Here is a 22571-nt window from a genome sequence, read left to right on the forward strand (position 1 = left end):
ATCGTGGCCGCCACATCGCGCCTGAATCCTGCCTGTGTTAACAGCCGAGATTCAATGGCCACACCGTCAAACACAGGGCCCCTAAGTTCGGATGGCAGATCGGCCCCTGGGACAGTAAGTCCGGCCGATCTGGGAGACGCCAAGGTACGTCCACCACTAGTTGAACCAGATCTGCATACCAGGCCCGCCGGGGCCAGTCTGGGGCCAGCAGAATTGCTGGAACCTTCTCTCTCCTTATTTTTCTGATGACTCTTGGAAGCAGAGGCAGCGGGGGAAACAAGTACGGGAGACGAAACTGGCTCCACGGAAGCACCAGAGCGTCTGCTGCGATTGCCTGCGGGTCGAGGGATCGAGCGACAAACCTTTGTACTTTGGCGTTCTCTCTGGATGCCATAAGGTCCACGTCTGGTGTCCCCCACCGTTGGCAGATCTGTTGAAAGACCTCGGGGTGCAGGGACCATTCCCCTGCCGCGACCCCCTGTCGGCTGAGAAAATCTGCCGCCCAGTTTTCGACTCCCGGAATGTGCACCGCTGAAATTACCACGTGGTTCTTCTCTGCCCAACGCAGTACCAGCCCAACCTCGCGCATGGCTGCCTGGCTGCGTGTGCCCCCTTGATGGTTGACATATGCTACTGCTGTAGCATTGTCCGACTGAATGCGCACCGGCCGGTGTCTCAGCAAACGCTGAAAATGTTGCAGGGCCAATCGTATTGCCCGTATCTCCAGAATGTTGATCGGGAGAATTACCTCCCGAATGGACCACCGCCCCTGAGCTGTGTGACTCTGGAAAACTGCTCCCCAACCATGCAGGCTTGCATCGGTCGTCACCACCAACCACTGTTCCGGGGGAAAAGGTTTCCCCTGGACCAGAGACGAGTCGCGAGTCCACCATCGGAGTGATCGCCGGACCGGCGGAGACAACTTGCACCGATGACTGAGAGACAGCAGCCTCCGGTCCCATGCTGACAAGAGCGCATGCTGAAGCGGACGGAGATGGAACTGGGCAAACGGGATTACCTCCATCACCGCCACCATTCTGCCCAACACACTCATGCCGTACCGGATGGATCTGGTGCCCGGCTGTAGAAGGCTCCGAACCCCCTGCTTGATCCTTCGCGCCTTGTCCTGAGGGAGGTTCACCAGCCCCCGGGAGGTGTCGAAAACCATGCCTAGGAATACGATTCTCTGGGCTGGAACCAAGGACGACTTGTTTCGATTGATCAACCAGCCTAGACGGGCCAGGGTATCCAGTGTGATACTGACATTCCCCTGGCACGCCTGAAACGACGGCCCCTTTACCAAAAGGTCGTCCAGGTACGGTAGTACCGTTATGCCCCGTGCATGCAGGATGGCCATAACCACCGCCATTATCTTTGTAAAGACTCTGGGGGCAGTGGCCAAACCGAAGGGCAGAGCCACAAATTGGAAATGTCGCCCTCCGATCGCAAAATGCAGGAACCTCTGGTGTGGAGGAAATATCGGAATGTGTAGATATGCATCCTGCACATCGATCGAGGCCAGGAATTCCCCTGGATCCATGGCTGCAATGACCGAGCGGAGGGACTCCATCCGGAACCGCCTGACCCTGATGAATTTGTTCAGGATCTTTAGATCCAGTACTGGCCTCACAGTCCCGTCTTTTTTGGGGACCGAAAACAGGTTGGAGTAAAAACCTTGCGTCTCTTCGCCTTGCGGCACTGGGACAATGACCCCTTTGCGCTGTAGCGTCATTATAGCCTGTAACAAATCTTCCGCCTGCGATTCTGTCCCGGAAAGTCGGGAACGGAAGAATCGCTGTGGCGGGAGTCCGACAAACTCTATCTTGTACCCGGACGATATCAATTCCGCCACCCAAGCGTCGCGTGCCACTGCGACCCAAACGTGGCTGAACCCTAGTAGGCGTCCGCCCACTCTGTCGTCCGTAGGTACGAAGCGCCTCGAGTCATTTTGCTGGAGGCTTTTGGGATCTGGCCCCCCTCGCTCTGGGCAAACGGCCTCGGCCTCTACCCAGCGGATTGGCCCTGTAAGAGGTTTGCCTTTCCCTACTCTGGCCATCGTTTGCGGAGGAGGATGCCCTGGCCGAAGTCCCCCCCCAGGGGCTACGAAAGGGCCGAAAACGCCTCTGCGTTTGCCTGAATGCCGGGCAACTCCTCTGCTGCGGGAGGAAACTACTTCTCCCCCCTGTGGCTTCTGAGATAAGCTTATCAAGCTTCTCACCGAACAACCGATTGCCCTGAAAAGGCAATGAGGTTAAGGATTTTTTAGAGATAGAATCCGCTTTCCACAACCTCAGCCATAATGCTCGCCTAATGGCGATCGCATTTGCTGCTGCCACAGCCGAACACTCGGCCGCGTCCAGTGAGGCGCTGATGAGATAATCACTCGCTCCTGATATCTGATTTGCCACCTCCAAGACCTCCGCGGGCAGATCCCTGTCTTGGAGGGCCTTATGCAGAGCGTCCGCCCATGAAACCATGGCCTTAGCCACCCAAGTTGCCGCAAAGGAGGGGGCCAGAGCCGACCCTGCTGCCTCATACACCGAGCGGGCAAGCCCCTCTATGAGGCGATCAGTTGGGTCCTTGATGGAAGAAACACTGGGTATCGACAATAGCGATCTTGATGCTAAACGTGATACCGGTGGGTCCACTACTGGCGACTCCACCCATCCTTTATGGAGCTCAGGAGGAAACGGATACTTTGCTTGCAGCGCTTTTTGCATTGCAAAACGCTTATCCGGGTGTTCTCTATGTTTCTGGACTAGATCCTCGAACTCCGGATGCGTGGCAAACCTTCTATGCGGTCGCCTGGTTTTCTTGAAGGAGACCTTGTGACCTGAGGCCGTGGACACATCGTCCTCGATCTCTAATGTCTGGTTGACTGCCTCAATGAGGCTGTCCACCGAGTCTTGGTACCCCAGGCTTTCTAGATTCCAGGCCTCCTCCTCCTCGCCCTCATCCTGATCGCTCCCTGAGCTCAGCGACGGGGAACGAGATGCCCTAATACCCGCCGCCGAAGCCCCGGAGGGCCCGGCCGACAGGGAATGAGCTCTTTTGCCATGAGGTTGTCTGGTTCTGGAGCGGCCTCTAACGGTCGGAGGGTCCTGAGACGTGGACGAGCTGTCTTCCGCTGGCAGACCACCATCCTTGTCCCTGCCCGGGCCTCGAAGGGATTCAATTGCCTTTGTAAGGGACAACATAGAATGCGATAAAGACACCGCCCATTCCGGGGGGTCCTGACCCCTGGGCTCTGAAACAGTGGGGGGCTCCTGGGCGCGCTCCGACTCGCAGGCTTCACAAAATTTACCCGCCTGCGCCTTTGGCAGCCTGACCCCACAGGAAACGCAAACAGCGTATAGGAAAGAGTGAGCTTTCCCTTTGCCAGACATATTGCCCAAGCTTGAAGGTAGGGTAGAAGGAGGAGGAGGGTAACCCCTTCCTTGACTACCAGTGCGGCTCTCGAAACGGGGTTGCACTCACCCACAGGTAACGTTCCACTCCTGTTGAACGACCGCGGAAATGCGAGGGGGGGGGGGGCGGGAGTTTCCACTCCGGTACTGTGTGCGCCCGCCGCTCTCCACCCCCTGGGCTGAGCCGTACCGGAAGTCAGTGGGCGGGTCTTCCGGCTACCACCGGAAGTCGGCGGGCGGGGCCTCGCGCGGTACCCACGGACTTCCTCATGCAGCGGGGGCCGCGGCCGCCGGCGGGGCTTCCGGCCGCACTCCGGTACACGGGGCGTGCGGCGTTACTCGCCGGGGGCAGCACCGGGTTCCGAAAACTTGCGGTGCGCTCCGGGAGAGAGGCGGACCTCCCCATTATCAAAGGTGAGCAGGGCGTTCCGCCGTGGGAGCTCTCTTGGGGTGCTCTCAACTCCATCCCCGGGCAGGGAGGGGGAGGCTTCTGGTATCGGGACGAATCTTCGATCCCTCGGCTCACCTGCGCCTCCAACTCAACCCCTGGTCTCACTACCTAGGGGTGGAAGGGGCCTCAATGAATCGCGTTGCAGGAGAGGAACAACGTGGAGGGTCGCTCACACGTGCTCGCCCGTTGAGGTTATGGGGAAACCGAATCCTCTTATCAGGATGCGTTGCCGCCTCTTTACAAAATAAAAAAGAAAAATGGTTGTCTGGGGAAAAGTCCCAGATGTGTCCCTCGGTGCGGGAGAGGAAAACACGTGGAGGGTTACTCACACGTGGTCGCCCGTTGATGATTTGGGGAGATCGGACCCTCTCTATAGGATCCGTCGCCCCTGTCTTATCTTCATAGAGAAGAAGAAAGAAAAAAAAAAAATCTAGTCTGGAGCTCCAGACAGCGTGTGCCTCCATCAGACACTAAGCAAAAAACTGAGTTACGCCCGGTCTGGGGGCGAGGATGTATGCGGCGGAGGAGGAGCCAACTCTTTTTTTGTATACTTAGTGTCAGCCTCCAGACGGCAGAAGCACAAACCCCACAGTCTCTGTGTCCCCCAATGAGACGAAGGAGAAATTGTTATTCTCACCTTCCGACGTCCCGCGCAGCATTCCCGCCTCTCTCCACGCTCCGGTCCCAGTAATCCTTTGCGAGAATTACCGCGATGACATCCGTTCTCTCGGGATCGCGAAGTCTCGTGGTCATTCTTGCAAAGGATTACTGGGACCGGAGCGTGGAGAGAGGCGGGATGGCTGCACGGGACGCCGGAAGGTGAGAATAACAATATTTTTTTTCTTTATTATTATTTTATCGCTGATCGCTGGTCTCCCGCCTGTCACATGCAGCGATGCGTGCTGGCCAGCGGGAGATCAGCGACGAAAGAAATGTCCAGAGATTTCCCAGAGCGATCAGCGATACCGGCAGGGGGCCGGTCGCTGATCGCTGTCACACATAGCGATCTCGCTGGTGAGATCACTGTTGCGTCACAAAACTTGTGACTCAGCAGCGATCTCACTAGCGAGATCGCTATGTGTGACGGGGCCTTAACTACTATAATACTGCCCCCTATGTACAAGAATATAACTACTATAATACTGTCCCCTATGTATAAGAATGAATAAGAATAGAAGTACAGTTATAGTGCCCCTTTTCAAATCAGTCACAGATTAAATATTATATGGTTAATGTACTTCTTTTCTCAGGATTCTTGATGGACACAGCAGCAGAGGATGAGATGGGAGATAAGACAGGAGGAGAAGATTCAATCTCCTTAATTGCCTGCTGCTATTATCAGTCCCCTGATCCGATCAGAACGACATTAGTAAAATTTGAATTGGCTAAAACCACAGACCCTCGTCGTAGTGGATAAGCTCGGGATAGTCATTGTGACTCCGCAGCTTACCCACAACAGGTCTTAGCCCTCTGTAGAATGCCAAGTCTGAGGTACAGGCCCCACCTAGGCTTAACCCCTTCACCAATAGCGGCTATTGACAAGCCCTTCCATTCGAGAAAGCCAATCTGTATCTTAAGGCCTATGGGATACCAAAAGAAGACAGTGTAAATGAGAGATCTATTGAGTAGTATACCGATACTTTACACATATGGCACGTTTTCTGTGGTGCCTTATGTAAAATGTGCACACAAGTCGTCTTTGCAGTAGAGCTTACAATCTAATATCCCTACTTAGGGTAACAAAGGGAGAGGGTTAAACATCCTGTGTAAATCTTGGATTGCATGTGGCTGAGGTCACCTGGGGTCGTGAGGAAATCTCTCTAATCTCCTGAAGACGACTCAAGTACTTGCCATTCTTTACAGTAAATACACGCGGCTTCGTCATGAGCACCTATGAGACGTAACCCTATATCTAGACAGCAGCGAGGTCACATCACCATCACCACAAATGTGTATTCAGGCCTCCCAATTTGCCTGAACCTTTTGTCTAAACCACTGTCTTGGTACCCAGTCAGGGCCCATCATTGGGCAAGTGCCAAGAGACAGTCCTCTAGGATGGATTCTTTTGAGAGTTCAAAGGACACCACTAATTGTGCCGCGAAAAGATCCATCTTGTCCTAAAACTTGGGCCGAGAGGCAGCTTGCTGAAACAGAAGTCTACCACCCCACACTGGTTCATGCTGAATCTTCTCCTCACACCTTAACATACCCAATTGGGCCGAGAGGCAGCTTGCTGAAACAGAAGTCTACCACCCCACACTGGTTCATGCTGCAAGAGGCAACGCATCTTTTCCAAAAACCTTAACAAACCCAATTGAGCCGAGAGGCAGCTTGCTGAAACAGAACTCTCCTGCCCTACACTGAGTTATCGATCTGTGTCTGTAAAGTGCGGCTGACTAACCACGCACAATCGAATAGGGGGTAAAGCATACCAAACTGCACATTTCTGGCAGAGATCTAGTGAGTCCTGGATTAGTGCCTAGGATTCTCTTCTTAAAGGTGACCAATTTAGAATATCTAGCCCTTTAAATCGTATTAAGCCTAGACCCCCGTCCTCATGCATATTTCGATATCATGACCGTAAGAGGCTGCGATTCTGATTGGCTGAGGAGAAGCCGGGGTGTTCTGCAGTGTGTATATATAGCCTTCATGTTTGCAGCCTCCGCTTCGTCATTAACTTCCATTCATGAATTTTTCTTTTTTTTTTCAATGACATTATTGTTGTCTTAGTAACCGGCCGCAGACTGCATAGCAACTGACAGCATCGCTCTGAGAGGAGGATTTTGAGTAAAGCAGGGAGAGGCTATGACAACACTCTCCCTGAATTTATGAGCCGAAAAGAAAATGTAATGGTCAATCCTTAGCCAGGGTGGAGGTTCTACGAAAAAGAAAAGATGACGAACCCCAAGAGACCATTGGTGATACACTTATTCCATTCATCTGATGATTTCATAGACTTACTTGTCACCCAGCTTTCCACGCTGTATCCTAAAATGGAAAATTGTGACTCTCAGGTACCCTATATGAAAAGATTCATGAAATGTGGTATGAAAAAAAAAGTATGTGCCCCCCTTCCTCTCAGGCATTCACATCATTGCACCTTATACAAGAGAGAGCAGGGAGAAAGAAGAATGGAGATAAGAGAGAGGAGGAAGGGGGTGGTGGGTTCAAGACTAGGGGTGGAGTGGAGGGGGCGAGGGATTTGGGGCCAGAGAGTGGGGGGGAGGGTTGCATCAAAGCTAAATATGCATTTTTCAAACTTTCAAAAGACGCATCCAGGAAAAGCCTCAGCGTCGGCCATTAACGCTCTCATTCCCAGGGTCATGGGGTGCAGATGAGGGACCCAGACAAAAGCTGGGGAGGAAGCGACTGCTTGATTATTCTCACTAATCAGATCCCGGATCAGGAGCGTAATACAGACAATGACAATTATAATCCATTCCCATTAACAGGACAATAAATGCGGGAGTTTACAATCTACAGGCTCCTCGTAAAAAGAAAAAAAAAAAGAATACAGACAGGACAGTATCCCACATGACGGGATTAGATACACCACTTGGTATTGTGTGAGGAGATGTTTTTCCATTTTGTACATATATTTTTCTGACATTTGCTATAGAGAAAATAATTCGGGAAAAAAAAAAAAAGGTCATGTCAGAAGCACGCTGCTTTTCAAGGGAAAAAATGTCACAATCACCTGTAAAAAAAAAACTCTGCACAAAACGTTGTGTTTTCTATAGTTATTACCTTAAAACGACGGCAGTGTGTTTATGAGGGTGTTATGTCAGCCCCTCGCTGGTCCCGTTCTTGGAGCTGCACGTCGCTCCGCACACCGTGGCCTTCGCTTTGTGGATTGTCATATGTCTCCACATATGAAGTGCGCAGAGCAGCACATCGAGGACTCGGGAGGGGACACAGTGTCCTCCACAGTTTTTATTGCCCTGGCTTCTGCCACAGTCACATTTCAGTCATTTTACAGCCAGAAAACAAAGAATAGCAATTTATTAGAAAAGACGAATGATTGCGCCATTACACGCGGAAGAAAGGTATTCCCAGGGCAGCACCAAAGTGTCTGCCATACCACAGTAATGAGAGGCTTGGATACATGGCTCAGCACACAGTATCACACTTGACATGCTTAGATACAGCAGCTGAGGTATTCTGTGATGCAATGTGTGCACACTCCTGGTAGCTCCCCTTTCCCTAATCAAATCTATTAGTGCACGGCCTCAGTCTTCCTCCACCAGTGAGTACACGCCAAATGCGGGCTCCTGTTAAAATCTCTAATTCGAAACTTTGAAAAATGCAAAAAAAAGATAAAAACAACCACGAGCAACAGCACCACACCTCTGCCTGCCTACCCGCCCCTCCTCCATCACCGCCCTGAGACAATCCCTCCGTCCACCTGGTAACCATGGCAAAGGAAATTCAAATCTAAGCACTTGGACAATGGCCGTCCGCATCCCCTGTCGCCCCTCCGTCCGTGTCCCTGCACTCCCGTCCTTCCCTGGGACTGAAAATAAACAAGCTGTTACCAGGGAACCAGAGACCACGCAACAAGCCCCAAACCTCTGCCTTTTGCCTGTCGTTACCCAATCACATCACTTGGTGATGCCCGGCACTAGTCACCTGGCCTTTTTATGCTCCATACCATGGCCGCCCTCTACTGAGGCTCCCATCATCGAGAAGGAGACAATTAATAAATAACAGAGGCAAAAAAACGCATGCCACACTCTGCTCCTGGCAACCAAACAACAGCTAATGTCACAGCCCTTCATAGATGAGGAGGATAGGGACTTTTCACCTATTGTGTCCCCCTGTTTCCTTGTAGACGGTAAGCCTTTGGAGCAGGCCCCTCACTCCTACTCTAACTGTCCAAACTGTCTTACCTGGTATGGAATTTGTTGTCTATATATGTCACCCCTTAATTGTAAAGTGCTGCAGAATATGATGGCACTATATAAATAAAATTATTATTATTCATTGCTGGGACTTTTCGTCCACTTGCACTGTTGAACTCTAGCTCGAAGGGGGAGAATTGAGCTCTGACAAAGAATGCCGAGTGCATTGGAAAAGCGTAGCTTTTTACAATCGTGACATGGAATCTTTTTAACCTAGTTTTCCAATAATGTTTTTGCATCTTAAGAAGCTGGATTTCTATTCGATTGAATCTTCACATTTCGGTCCCATGGAATCCTCAGCTTCACTACGCCTAGAGCCTTGGCGAGCATGGTTTCCTTTCTTTTTTACTTCTACTGAAAATGTATCGAGTATGTCCAAATGGGTTTGAAAAGGCAGCAGATACCTTCAGCCTGTGACTATATGCCCACTTCTGATACTCGGGTGCCTTAAGGCCCCGTCACACATAGCGACTCACCAGCGATCCCGACAACGATATCAACGTGTCAGGATCGCTGGTGAGTAAGTACATGATCGCTGGTGAAACAGACAGCTTCACCAGCGATCAGCACAGCGACGCCGAGCGCGCGGCGTCGCTGTGTTCGTTAGTTACCAGTGCGCTGATGCAGGGAGCTGGTAACTAACGTACACATCGGGTATCCAAGGGACGCACGTCCCTTGGATACCCGATGTGTACGTTAGTTACCAGCAGATCGCTGGTCTCCCGCCTGTCACACGCAGCGATGCGTGCTAGCCAGTGGGAGACAAACGACAAAAGAAATGTCCAGAGGTTTCCCAGAGCGATCAGCGATACCGGCAGGGGGGCCGGTCGCTGATTGCTGTCACACACAGCGATCTCTCGCTGGTGAGACCGCTGTTGTGTCACAAAACTTGTGACTCAGCAGCGATCTCGCTAGCGAGATCGCTATGTGTGACCGGGACCTTAGATACTAGGCCTCCTCATCAGTGAATCTGGTGTATCCATCACAGATGTGATATATGACCCCTACCTGCTGTTAGGGAACAGAGATCACCCTTGGGGATGGTCATCAACATCTTGTAGGAATTAAAACACGGCACAAAGAGGGTTAACAGATTAGAATGGGAGAAAATAATTGCACCACATCCAATATAAATCCTACAATTGGCAACTCTTTGGGGGGGCCGTACAGAAAAAAATATTTCCCCAAATATCTCAAGCAATAATTTTTGGCATGAGTTCTCTTTTTAGTTATGCGTATCCTATAGTGAGTGATGATAGTACCACTCTATGAATCTAATAGAGGTAGCGTAGCTGTGAGTAACTATTAAAAGTGGCTCTCTGACTAGATATTTTGGCCACAGTTAATTTTTTAAGTCTGGAAGAAAAATGGTGGCTAACTAACCTCTACCTTAGTAGCAGAGTGGCTCATTAGAGATGGCGGTAACAAGTTGTGTGGCCGATTACCATTTGAGTAACTTTTGACTGAAGTGACAAACTTATCCACATTGGACTTTGTGTGTTCTTAGGGGTGATGTCTTAGAGGGTTTACCATGTGCCTACCTTAGGGTACCGTCACACTTGGCAACGCACCAGCGATTCCCAACAACGATGTGTCGCTGGTGAGATGTCAAACAGTCAGATCTCAACAGCGACGCAGCAGCGATCCAGAACGATACCACGGTCGTTGGGACCCTGTCTCTCAGACCTGTAGTGTCCCTGTCAAACACAGCGATGCATGCTGGCCAGCGGGACACCAGAGATCAAAAAATGGCCTAGGACATTCGAGCACAATCACCAACATCGCAGCAGGGGCCCGATCGCCGCTATGTGTCACACGTAGCGAGATCGCTGTTGCGTCACAAATCTGTGACGCAACAGCGATCTCGCTATGTGAGACGGGGGCTTTAGGAAAATTTGGAGACTGGACCCCCCACCACCAGACGTGACATTTCCAGACCCAGATTTACTTCTACATAACTACAATTTAAGGAAAGGTTTAGGTCGACAAAATACCGTAGTGAGGATACATAAATCTTCAGACCATGCAAGGACCCAAATAGTTTTTGGGGAGCATTCTCGGCCACTCATTGAAGTTACTAAGAAACTCTAAAATTTCTGTTGGTCACATTACTTAGAAGTTGATACCATAAAAAAATTTAAGGCAAAAGTTTTAAAAAAATATTTAATTTTCTTCACACTTCTATTATTATTGCTACTGTTTTTGCTGTGTAACCTCGAAGTTGTGTGAGCTGCTGGGAGTTTACATTCGCATTTTGTCCCATAATCCACTAGTTGTAAATACACCCGCTTTTCTCCTCCAATACACGTCTTACATTTAAACCTAATCCCAAGAACACAGAAACTTTCAGAGTAAAAATATTCCTGTGAAAGGACCGAATGTTCCACACCCTAGTGCTGGAGGCCACTAACTTGTTCTGAAGTGACCCTTGGGAACCCTCCCCTGTTGAGAAGATAAAGATTCTTTTGTCCCTGCGGGAGACAATGCTTGCCTTCCCAAGAGAATAGGATCTCCTCTCATCTCTGGTGACACCACCTGGGATCATCTCATGACAAGAACTGCAGGTTCAGAGAATGGAGACAATGTTTGCTCTCCTCTTAATTATGCTCATTAACGTATATTAATTATGTGGATGATTTTTTTTTCTATGTTCACAATGGATACATTATAAAAATTAACAGACCAATAAATATGACCCTGTTGAATCTGAAGATGTAGAACTAAAAATGCCTGTTCTTGGGTATCAATTTCAGTGGGATTCACAAAACTGAGGAAAACCTGGACTGGGCAAACTGTTTTTTTACCTATCCATGGAGATAAATGGCACCAGGAGTCTCCGGCAACAGCTCAACCCTCCGGTTCTAATGAACACAACCAGTTGGTCAAGTTGTCTACATGTTAGTTAAATTCAAGAAATGTATAAACTAACGGAGAACTTCAGAGATGGCCTTCTTCAAATAGACGCCCTAAAAATCCTAAGCTGATTGGGACAATAGCTTTCAATGGATTTCCCATTGTCAAAAGGAGGCCACACAGTTTTCACTATTCCTTTGTCCACTGTCCTCTACTCCCCTATATAATAGAACAGAAGTCTTGGTAATACAAATTGGTATTTCAGGAGTCTTTTGGTGGGTGACACCGAGCTCATTAGTTCATGGCCTAAATACAACACAATGCCATAATATACACGTAGTGATGCGTAGAAGGAACAAGCTGAAGACCAGAAATCCGATAGCTTGATACTATCAAGATAACGGCGTAGAAGACCTTGGTGGACCAATCTAGGCTTGCACAAAGATCTTCCTACAGGACGTTCATCCACCAAGTCACCATGGCTCGAGATCGAGCTAAAGGCTGTTAAATAATAATAGTGATACAGTTGTAGTCAACTTAAGTGTTACTTTGCTGACATGATGGTAGGTCAGAGACTTTATTTGTCTTCACTTTGACCAACTTAGAGAACGTCTAGAGACATATTTCTTTGACTAGGCACCTAGTAATCCTAAAATAATGAAGGCAACATCTACCAGTCGATACCCACTCTTAAGCTTGTCATGAGCTGAGAGGGATAACCTGACTCCGTTTTCTTTATTCATTTATCCAATATCCTCTTCTACCCAATTTGCATAAACTAGATTCTCAGGAAAACAAATTGGTAGTTCAGGGGTCAAATGGTGAACGATTTCACACTCATTTGGCTCATGATTTAGATACACCACCACCATACATTGACACAGTTGTACTCCACTTTATTGCGACTTGCTTATCAAGTAACAGTCAGCTGTACCATAAGTGATGAAAGACCAAATATTCTTCCAAATCTCAACGTGGGGGAGGGTGGATATGTCAATTTAGTTCGCATGACCTGCATGTGTCTGGGATTATTGCCTAAAGTCTCCGTCTCGGGTGTAACCCTAATCTAAATGAGAGCATTAATTCATAAAATGTGCTCCTCCCTCTTCCAACTGTCAAGTAGAAGCCCCCCTTTCCCCACCATATGCAATAAGGCATGAATAATGCAGTATGACACCTGAGGCAAAACTGCAAGGCGTCTTAGATTCCTAAAGGCAAAGTAACCCTTCATCTGCCAAGAACCTGTGAAATTTGTTAAGCCCTCTCCCTCATCAAAACAAAAAAGATAGTGAAAGTAGTCCAGTCCCAAGAGCTGACAATTGAGACAAAATGCATAACAAGCCTAAGCACAATACAGTGGCATGTAAAACTTCAGGCACCCCTGGTCAAAATTACTGTTATTGTGAGTAGGTAAGTAAGTTGAAGATGAAATGATCTCTAAAATACCTAAAGTTAAAGATGACATATTTCTTTTGTATTTTGGGCAAAATAAAAATAAATTATTTTCATCTTTTACATTTTAAAAATCACAAAATGAAAGTGGACTGATGCAAAAGTTTGGGCACCCTTGGAGAATTGTGTGTTCAAATTACTTTTACCAAGGTTTCAGACCTTAATTAGCCTGTAAGGGTACCGTTACACTTAGTGATGCACCAGCGATCCCGACAACGATATGGATCGCAGGTGCATCGCTAAGTGGTCGCTAGTGAGCTGCCACACAGGCAGATCTCACCAGCGACATAGCAGGGGTCGGGGGTCGCTACTTACCTGTCAGACGAGGCGATCCTGACGTCCTCCCGCCCGCGTCCACGCGTCGCTCGTCGGCGCCACAGGAAGACCAGCAGGAAGCGCCCGACGAGAAATGGGCTAGGACCTTCTCGCGTGATCAGCGATAACCAGCGGGGGGCCGGTCGGAGGTAAGTATCACATGTAGCGATATCGCTAGCAATATCGCTGCTACGTCACAAAATCGGTGACGTTACAGCGATATTGCTAGCGATATCGCTATGTGTAACGGGGGCTTTAGGGTTACTGCTTGTTCACCATCATTAGGAAAGGCCAGATGATGCAAATTTCCCAGCTTTATTAAAAAAAACAGCCTCTAACCGTGCACCAAAAACAGCATCCATGGGTTCTTTTGAGCAGCTACCTAGCACTCTGAAAATGAAAATGGTGGCGGTCCACAAAGCAGGGGAAGGCTATAAGAAGATAGCAAGTGTTTCATGTTGCTCCTTCCTCAGTTTGAAATGTAACTAAGAAATTGCAGTTAACAGGAACAGTGGAGGTCAAGATAAGGTCTGGAAGACAAGCAAAATTTCAATGAGAGCTGCTCATTGGATTGCTAGAGAGGCAAATCAGAACCTCTGCTTAACTGCAAAAGACCTTCAGAAAGATGTAGCAGATTCTGAAGTTGTGCTACATTGTTCTACTGTTCAGCGACACCTGCACAAAAATGGCCTTCATGAAAGAGTCATCAGAAGAATACCTCTTCTACATCCTCACCGTAAAGTCCAGCGTCAGAAGTATACAAAAGAACATCTAAACAAGCTTGATACATTTTGGATACAAGTCCTATGGACCAATAATGAGGTTAAAATAGAACTCTTGGGCCAAATGATCAAAAATATGTGTGGAGAAAAAAGGGCACGGAGTTTCAGGAATAGAACATCTCGCCAACCATTAAGTATGGGGATGGATCAATCATGCTTTGGGGTTGTGTCTCCAATAGCACGGGAAACATTTCATGGGTAGAGGGAAGAATGGATTCAATTAAATTTCAACATTCTTGATGCAAACATAACACCATCTGTAAAAAAGTTGAAGATAAAACGAGGATGCCTTCTACTCATGGATAACGATCCTAAGCACACGTCAAAATCCACAATAGATGGCCTCAACATATGCAAGCTGATGGTTTTACAATGGCCCTCACAGTCCCCTGATCTGAACATCATTGAAAATCTGTGGCTAGACCTCAAAATAGCAGTGCATGCAAGACAACCCGGGAATCTCACAGAACAGGATGAATTTTCCAAGGAAGAATGAATGAAAGTCCCTCAAACAAGAACTGAAAGACTCTTGTCTGGCTACAAAAAGCGTTTACAAGCTGATACTACGAGGTACTAACCATGCAGGGTGCCCACACTTTTGCATCTGCCCATTTTCCTTTTTGCAATTTTTAAAATGTAAAAAATGATATATTTTAGCCTAAAATAAAAAACAAATGTGTCATCTTTAACTTTAGGCCTTTTAGAGAATATTTCATCTTCAGCTTGCTTAACTTTTCACAATAACAATAATTTTGACCAGGGTGCCCAAACTGTTACATGCCGCAGTACATCAAGTAAAGCAACTAAGTCAGAGTGTAACTAGTAATACATGCCAATCTGTTATCAGGCACCAGTGACCCATATCACACCATCCCACATATTCCTTTATATAGTAGTCGCTCATGCATTCACATCCTCATTCCCTTAAGAGTCATCTCCACCTGCGCTGGCGGACTGAGATGTTTATATTACAGCAGGTAAGGAACAGGAAGCCTGTGTCTGGCCATGTAACTCTATCCCCAGGCTCAGGTGACAGATACTGATCTTCATGATCAGTCAACATGTCCACACAACTGTTACTAGGAGCCTCAGGCTGCAAGCTCACGTATATACCGACACACTGTATTCAGCATACGCATCCCGGCACACACCAGAAACTGCAGACGTATGTATCCCACACTGCAGACGGCACGCGTATCTCGACGCGTACTGTAAACTGAACACATATGCAGATGGTACACCTGTCCATGCGTGTCTACATTGAAGTGAATATGGATAGTTAGATAATTGAGGACATAATTACCTTAATTACTTAAACGATGTCGGGAGAACTCTACATTTTGGACACTTACCAAGATACTGAGGGTCCACACGAGGGGAGAAGAGACCAAATTTAATAAAAATGGGGAGGATGAAGCCAAAGCGCACCCACTCGATGACATAGAGAGGAGGGCGGCCAGCTTCATGGAGAAGGCTGCATGGCAGCACCGCACTCTCTCCTACGCGGCCAACCACAGCCTGAGAGTCCGATCGGATGGTACCTGAGGGAAGAAGACAGTGGCGTGAAGACAACCATCAACATGTATCTTTCAGGAGACAGGACAGATATGGAGCGAGATAAGTAGTGTAATAATCTGCAGGATATATTACAATGGAGCGAGCAGGGCCTGTGCATTTCTCTGAAGCCTGATTAAAAAGTTGACTAGATGACAAAACGGGTAACAATGGTCGTTACAGGTTATCTACCGCCAATAGTGTGTGATGTGTCTTTTTAATCATCACCACTTACCTTCACTGCAGTAGAATGACAGGCTGAGGAAGAATATCCAGGAAGCCCAATGCATAGCACACACTTGCCAGCCACACATAGGCAGACGGCCACAGTAATTTCAGCTGTCCTTTCATGCAGCATCAGGAGACCCAATGCAGTGACCTCCAGCGTGCCTGAACACTCCACAGCACAGAGATACGGACAATATGTCCCTCCAGGAAAATGTCACTCAGTCTCAGGCCGGAGTCCAAGCTCACGATGCTGAAGTCACCCTAAGGCGTCAGCTGAACGCCCAGTTATTAGGTAATATCCAGTGTGTGGAGCTGCAGCTCGTCCTATAAAGAGACCCTCGTCTTCTTCCCTAGTGGGGTATACGTCCCGAGCTGCACAGCGTCGCCTTACAGACCTGCAACAGAGAAGTTCAAGAGTAATGAGTACCACTGTTCCTCAGCAGATCAGTCAATATTTGCTCAGTCCACACCTATCTACATAGTGTCCACTAAACTCTGAACAGGGGGCAAGGCAAACAGTAAATTCCTGAGCAGGACTGAAGCTGAAAAGAGCAGAGATCACCCTAACCAGATGAAATCACCATGAACTTGACCTGGCGATCCAAGTGTAGGACCAATCACTTTCAGACGTCCATACTGCCTATGCCGGTAATCACTGCCTGACTATACTCCCTTTTATAGCAGACAATAAAGAAACCCAAGATTTGATCGGCAGCTCGAAGGCCAAAGGATTAAACTAATATTCCAGAGGAACCTGATCCATCAAAATTCTGAGAACTATTCCAGCTCAGCAGAGGAATGTTCTCCAGAAGAACTGATTCATAGCATTAACTTTATTTTTCCAGTTATGCACTACAAAACCGCCTGGAACCTCATGCCTCACTGCCGCCGCAGACACAGCTTTTATTCTTTTACATTTATCTTCCCAAAATCTGGAATTCTACATCAACGTTCCCCATGATGGTTTTCTCAGACTTGCACCTCCAAAGCTTTATTTTTATACTGAAGTCGCTGAATATTAAGAAGAAAATAGTTTATTTTTCTTGGAGAGATGCTTGGAAAAAAAATCGGGCACTTTGTATTTCTTGCCATGTTGGGCGGACATTTAATATCCCAATGATAATTGAAACAGTCCCTGCATGGTTCTGGCACCAAGCAGCCTCAGCCAATATAAGACAGATGTCTGGAAAGAAGGAACTTTGAGCTCTTCGAAACTCTTCTCTATTTGTGTGCACTTCACAGTGGCTGGAGAACAGCAAATATAAGCTGGGAAGACCTATGGATGTCTCTCAAGACCCCCACTGTGAGCCAGAATTGAGAGCTGTCCTTTTCATCTGAATGGCCATCATGTAATACTATATTTCTCCTCTAGTGGCTGCTAGAGCTTTTTGCTAGGGGTGTAAGAACTGGGACCCATGGCAATCAAGTGATCACCACAACCGAGAGTGGGTGTCTTAATGGCTTAAATGACTGGATCCTTTGTGCCTAAGTGAATCCATATGTAATATGTATCACTTTGCTCCAATAAATCAAATCTACTCTTAAGCCCTTCAGGTCCCAACACTTTCAGGACATTATATTATTTTTTTTATTCCATCATTGTGGGATTTTTTTTATAATCAACTTTTATCATAAATGGGGAAGGGTTACAGAAATAATAATGATCATTCAAAAGGGTAGACACTGTTTTTTTATATTTTAAACATTAAAAAATATACTCCGTAAAGGTAGGTATTAATAAAGAATAAAGAGGTAGGCGACTGCAGGGGTAGGAAAGGAGGGGGGAGGGAAAATGTGTTTTTTTTTTTAAATTTTTTCAACCATTTTGGTTTACATATAATGTATGACTACTCCCCCCCAACATAAAAAAGCTTGTTCTGACGCATTTCAAGACACATATGTTTTTCTTTGAACAGAGCAGAGTTAAGACGTGTTTTATTTTGTTTTGTTTTGTTTTTTGCTGGGCAATATGTCATTGCATTGCTAATATTTTAAAGCAATTTCAATTTTTATTTTTTTTTGCTTTTAGCAGGCAATTCCGTTATTGCCTTTAGGAGTTTTTTTATCTGGGGGGAAAGTGGGTGTTAAAAATTGTAGCATAAATAGATGAGGTGACACTGATTATTCTCTTTTTTAACAGAAACACTATTTTTTTCATATTTTAGAGAAAAAAAATGTTTTGTGTGTATATAAAATATATATATTATTATATATCTCTCTATATAAAACTGAATGTATGTATGTATGTATGTGTGTATCACCAATCAATCACGAAGCATCTTTCATTTCACCAGAGCTGTTCAAAGGAAGCTGAGCTGTGATTAGTTGCTATGAGCAGCAGTTTTCCTTGCAACCAATCACTAAGCATCTCTCATTTCACCAGAGCTGGTTAAAAGAAGCTGAGCTGTGATTGGTTGCTATGAGCAAGTTTTCCCAATTGACAACACCTCAGCAGACACTGACATGGTGGGAGAAATCTAGCATCCCCGGGAACATAAGCTCCCAGCTATTGTCTGCCCCCCAGAAAGGAGCACAGAGCACATGACAGAAATGAATCCCCCCTTCCATGGATCATTGGTACGTAAGTTAGGGCAAATCCACTCAGCATTTTGGTGCTGACACCAGGCCTTTCCTAAAGGGATCTCCGGTATGGAAGGCGGGGCAAATCCATCCAGTGCTTTGGTTCTGACCCCAGTCCTCTCTTAAAGGGATCCCCGGTATGGAAGTCAGGGCAGTCGCCTTCATATGCTCTGGTACTGACCCCAGGCGCTCTTAAAGGGATCTCCTGTACGGAAGTTAGGCCAAATCCCTCAGCGCTCTGATTCTGACCCCATGGTTCTATTAAAAGGATCATTGGTATGCAAGTCAGGGCAAATCCACTCAGCGCTCTGATTCTGATCCCAGGCTTTCTTAAAGGGATCTCCGGTATGGAAGTTAGGGTAACACCCTCAGCGCTCTGATTCTCACCCCAGGCTTCTATAAAAGGGATCACTGGTATGAAAGTCAGGGCAAATTCACTCAGCGCTCTGGTTCTGACGCCATGCCTCTCTTAAAGGGATCCCCGGTATGGAAGTTAGGACCGTTCCACTCAGCACTCTGGTTCTGACCCCAGGCTGACGGGATAATGTGGGATATTCAGGGTAGTAATCCGGTGGCTCTGGCTGACAGAATGATGTGGGATATTACGGGTAGTAGTCCGGTGGCTCTGGCTGATGGGATGATGTGGGATATTAGGGGTAGTAGTCCGGTGGCTCTGGCTGATGGGATGATGTGGGATATTAGGGGTAGTAGTCCGGTAGCTCTGGCTGACGGGATGATGTGGGATATTAGTGGTAGTAGTCCGGTGGCTCTGGCTGATGGGATGATGTGGGATATTAGGGGTAGTAGTCCGGTGGCTCTGGCTGATGGGATGATGTGGGATATTAGGGGTAGTAGTCCGGTGGCTCTGGCTGATGGGATGATGTGGGATATTAGTGGTAGTAGTCCGGTGGCTCTGGCTGACAGGACGATGTGGGATATTAGTGGTAGTAGTCCGGTGGCTCTGGCTGACGGGATGATGTGGGATATTAGGGGTAGTAGTCCGGTGGCTCTGGCTGATGGGATGATGTGGGATATTAGTGGTAGTAGTAGGGTGGCTCTGGCTGATGGGATGATGTGGGATATTAGGGGTAGTAGTCCGGTGGCTCTGGCTGACAGGACGATGTGGGGTATTAGGGGTAGTAGTCTGGTAGCCCTGGCTGACGGGATGATGTGGGATATTATAGTGAATGTGGCTATGCGGAGTGGGCGGGGCTCTACACAGCTTATATATATATATATATATATAATCATTATAATTTGGTATAACTAACCGTTGGAAGTTACTATGCCCGGGCAACGCCGGGCTATTCGGATAGTATTATACAATTTATGATATATATTTTTTTGCAGTTCCAGTAGGGTCCTAGATTATGCTTGCCCACTGATATAATGCTCTGCCATAAATCTGTATGGCTGTAAATTCTTTTAATAGAAGTACAAAATGGCAACTTTGTGGTCTTAATAAGAAAAAAAAAGCAGCTTAATAAAGTTACATGGGTGTCACAAGATGTTATCCATAATTGTTATTTTCTTAATCACAAAGGGAATTATCTCCCATCATTGAAGGAGCCGCTTTGTGCTTCATGCCTCAGTGATCATACTAGTCAACAGATAGACTTAATGATCTTACAATCCATAGAAAGAGTAAACACTTACCATAGAAGTCCCTTGTTCATAGTCCCTTCATATATCTGATGCGTTTCAGGGTTAATCAGTTGACAGAATGGGAGACATCAGTCTCTCTCCATGTGGTCAGACAGTGCAGGGACTATGAACAAGGGACTTTTAAATAATAAGCGTTTACTCTTTCTGATACCATATTTGATGGTGGGAATATGAATAAAGAATTTATAACAAGTGTGAATACTTCCCTGATACCATACTGAAGGTTGTTTTTAATGATACTATATTGCTGGGTTTTTGGGCAGGGGCGATATCTGCCCAAACGGCTTTCACTGACTGGAGATACTGCTATTGTATTACATGTGTATAACTTTGCCCCTCTGGATATTACTGATGCCCTCAATGGTGGTTTGCAGTGAGAACCATTATTCACATGGGACCTCTTGCATTCCATATGTGTGATCCCTGATATGAAGGACTATATATTCTGGTGACCCTCCAGAACCATATTTTGGAACGGAGTACTCTTTACTCTCACTGCTTATAGGGATAATATCTGTATATATGAGTTCTATGCCTTATTCATCTCCATCTACATATGGCGCACACTCACATCCTGGAAATGACATGGAACCAGGCTGCATACACAGGTATTTCCATTAGATTAATTGGGCACTTTGATCTACAGGCACTGTAATTTTTTCCCATTTTTTATTTGTATTGTTTCTACAATTTGGGCGAGGGTGAAGAGGGACACAGACGTTGAGCGGGGGCACCACGTAATAAAAATTAGGGTGCCAACCTCCTCTGCCAGGAAAGGAAAGAAATAAGGGAGAATTAGGGACTTATTAGGTCCACATATTTTACTTTCTGTTGAACTTTGGCTCAGTGACATCATAGCATCCACTGCAACAAGAGCTCTGCCCTCATTGACATCATAGCATCCACAGGCCTGCTCTTAGTGACATCATAGCATCCACTGCGACCACAGGCCTGCTCTCAGTGACATCATTGCATCCACTGCAACAAGAGCCCTGCCCTCAGTGACATCATTGCATCCACTGCAACAAGAGCCCTGCCCTCAGTGACATCATAGCATCCACTACGACCACAGACCTGCTCTCAGTGACATCATAGCATCCATTGCAACCAGAGTCCTGCCCTCAGTGACATCATAGCATTAACTGCAACGAGACCTGCCCTCAGTGACATCATAGCATCCACTGCGACCACAACCCTGCCCTCAGTGACATCATAGCATCCACTGCGACCACAGGCCTGCTCAGTAACATCACATCATCTACTGTAACCACAGCCCTGGCCTAAGTGACATCACATCATCCACTGCGACCAGAGCCCTGCCCTCAGTGACAACATAGCCTCCCCTGCGACCAGAGCACTGCCCTCAGTGACATCATAGCATCCACTGCAACAAGAGCTGACCTCAGTGACATCATAGCATTAACTGCAACGAGACCTGCCCTGAGTGACATCATAGCCTCCCCTGCGACCAGAGCACTGCCCTCAGTGACATCATAGCATCCACTGCAACAAGAGCTGCCCTCAGTGACATCATAGCATCCACTGCAACCAGAGTCCTGCCCTCAGTGACATCATAGCATTAACTGCAACGAGACCTGCCCTCAGTGACATCATAGCATCCACTGCGACCACAACCCTACCCTCAGTGACATCATAGCATCCACTGCGACCATAGCCCTGCCCTCAGTAACATCACATCATCTACTGTAACCACAGCCTTACCCTCAGTGACATGACATCATCCACTGCTACCAGAGCCCTGCCCTCAGTGACATCACATCATCTACTGTATCCACAGCCCTGCCCTCAGTGACATATCATCTACTGTAACCACAGCCCTGCCCTCAGTGACATCACATCATCTACTGTAACCACAGCCATGCCCTCAGTGACATCATAGCATCCACTGCGACCAGAGCCCTGCCCTCATTGACATCATAGCATCCACAGGCCTGCTCTTAGTGACATCATAGCATCCACTGCGACCACAGGCCTGCTCTGTGACATCATTGCATCCACTGCAACAAGTGCCCTGCCCTCAGTGACATCATAGCATCCACTGCAACCAGAGTCCTGCCCTCAGTGACATCATAGCATCCACTACGACCACAGGCCTGCTCTGTGACATCACAGCATCCACTGCAACCAGAGCTCTGCCCTCAGTGACATCATACCATCAACAGCAACGAGACCTGCCCTCAGTGACATCATAGCATCCACTGCGATCACAACCCTGCCCTCAGTGACATCATAGCATCCACTGCGACCACAGGCCTGCTCAGTGACATCATAGCATCCACTGCAACAAGAGCCCTACTATCAGTGACATCATAGCATCCACTGCGACCAGAGCACTGCCCTCAGTGACATCATAGCATCCACT

General features: G+C 47.4%; 1 protein-coding gene across 2 annotated transcripts in view; it reads right to left on the bottom strand.

Annotated features, from left to right (window-relative positions):
* IGSF9 (immunoglobulin superfamily member 9) overlaps positions 1-22571 on the bottom strand; it is a 113499-nt gene that overhangs the window by 75746 nt on the left and 15182 nt on the right. For both annotated transcript variants that reach the window (XM_073566975.1, XM_073566976.1), the window contains exons 2-3: positions 15951-16338; positions 15514-15702 (exon numbers count right to left, since the gene is read on the bottom strand). In XM_073566975.1, the coding sequence (XP_073423076.1) occupies positions 15514-15702; positions 15951-16029 (268 nt within the window). In that variant the 5' untranslated portion in view covers positions 16030-16338. The remainder of the gene's footprint in view (positions 1-15513; positions 15703-15950; positions 16339-22571) is intronic.

This window comes from Dendrobates tinctorius, unplaced genomic scaffold (genome assembly GCF_039654945.1).
Source record: "Dendrobates tinctorius isolate UK_male_01 unplaced genomic scaffold, ASM3965494v1 ptg000019l, whole genome shotgun sequence".
Taxonomy (NCBI): Eukaryota; Metazoa; Chordata; class Amphibia; order Anura; family Dendrobatidae; genus Dendrobates; species Dendrobates tinctorius.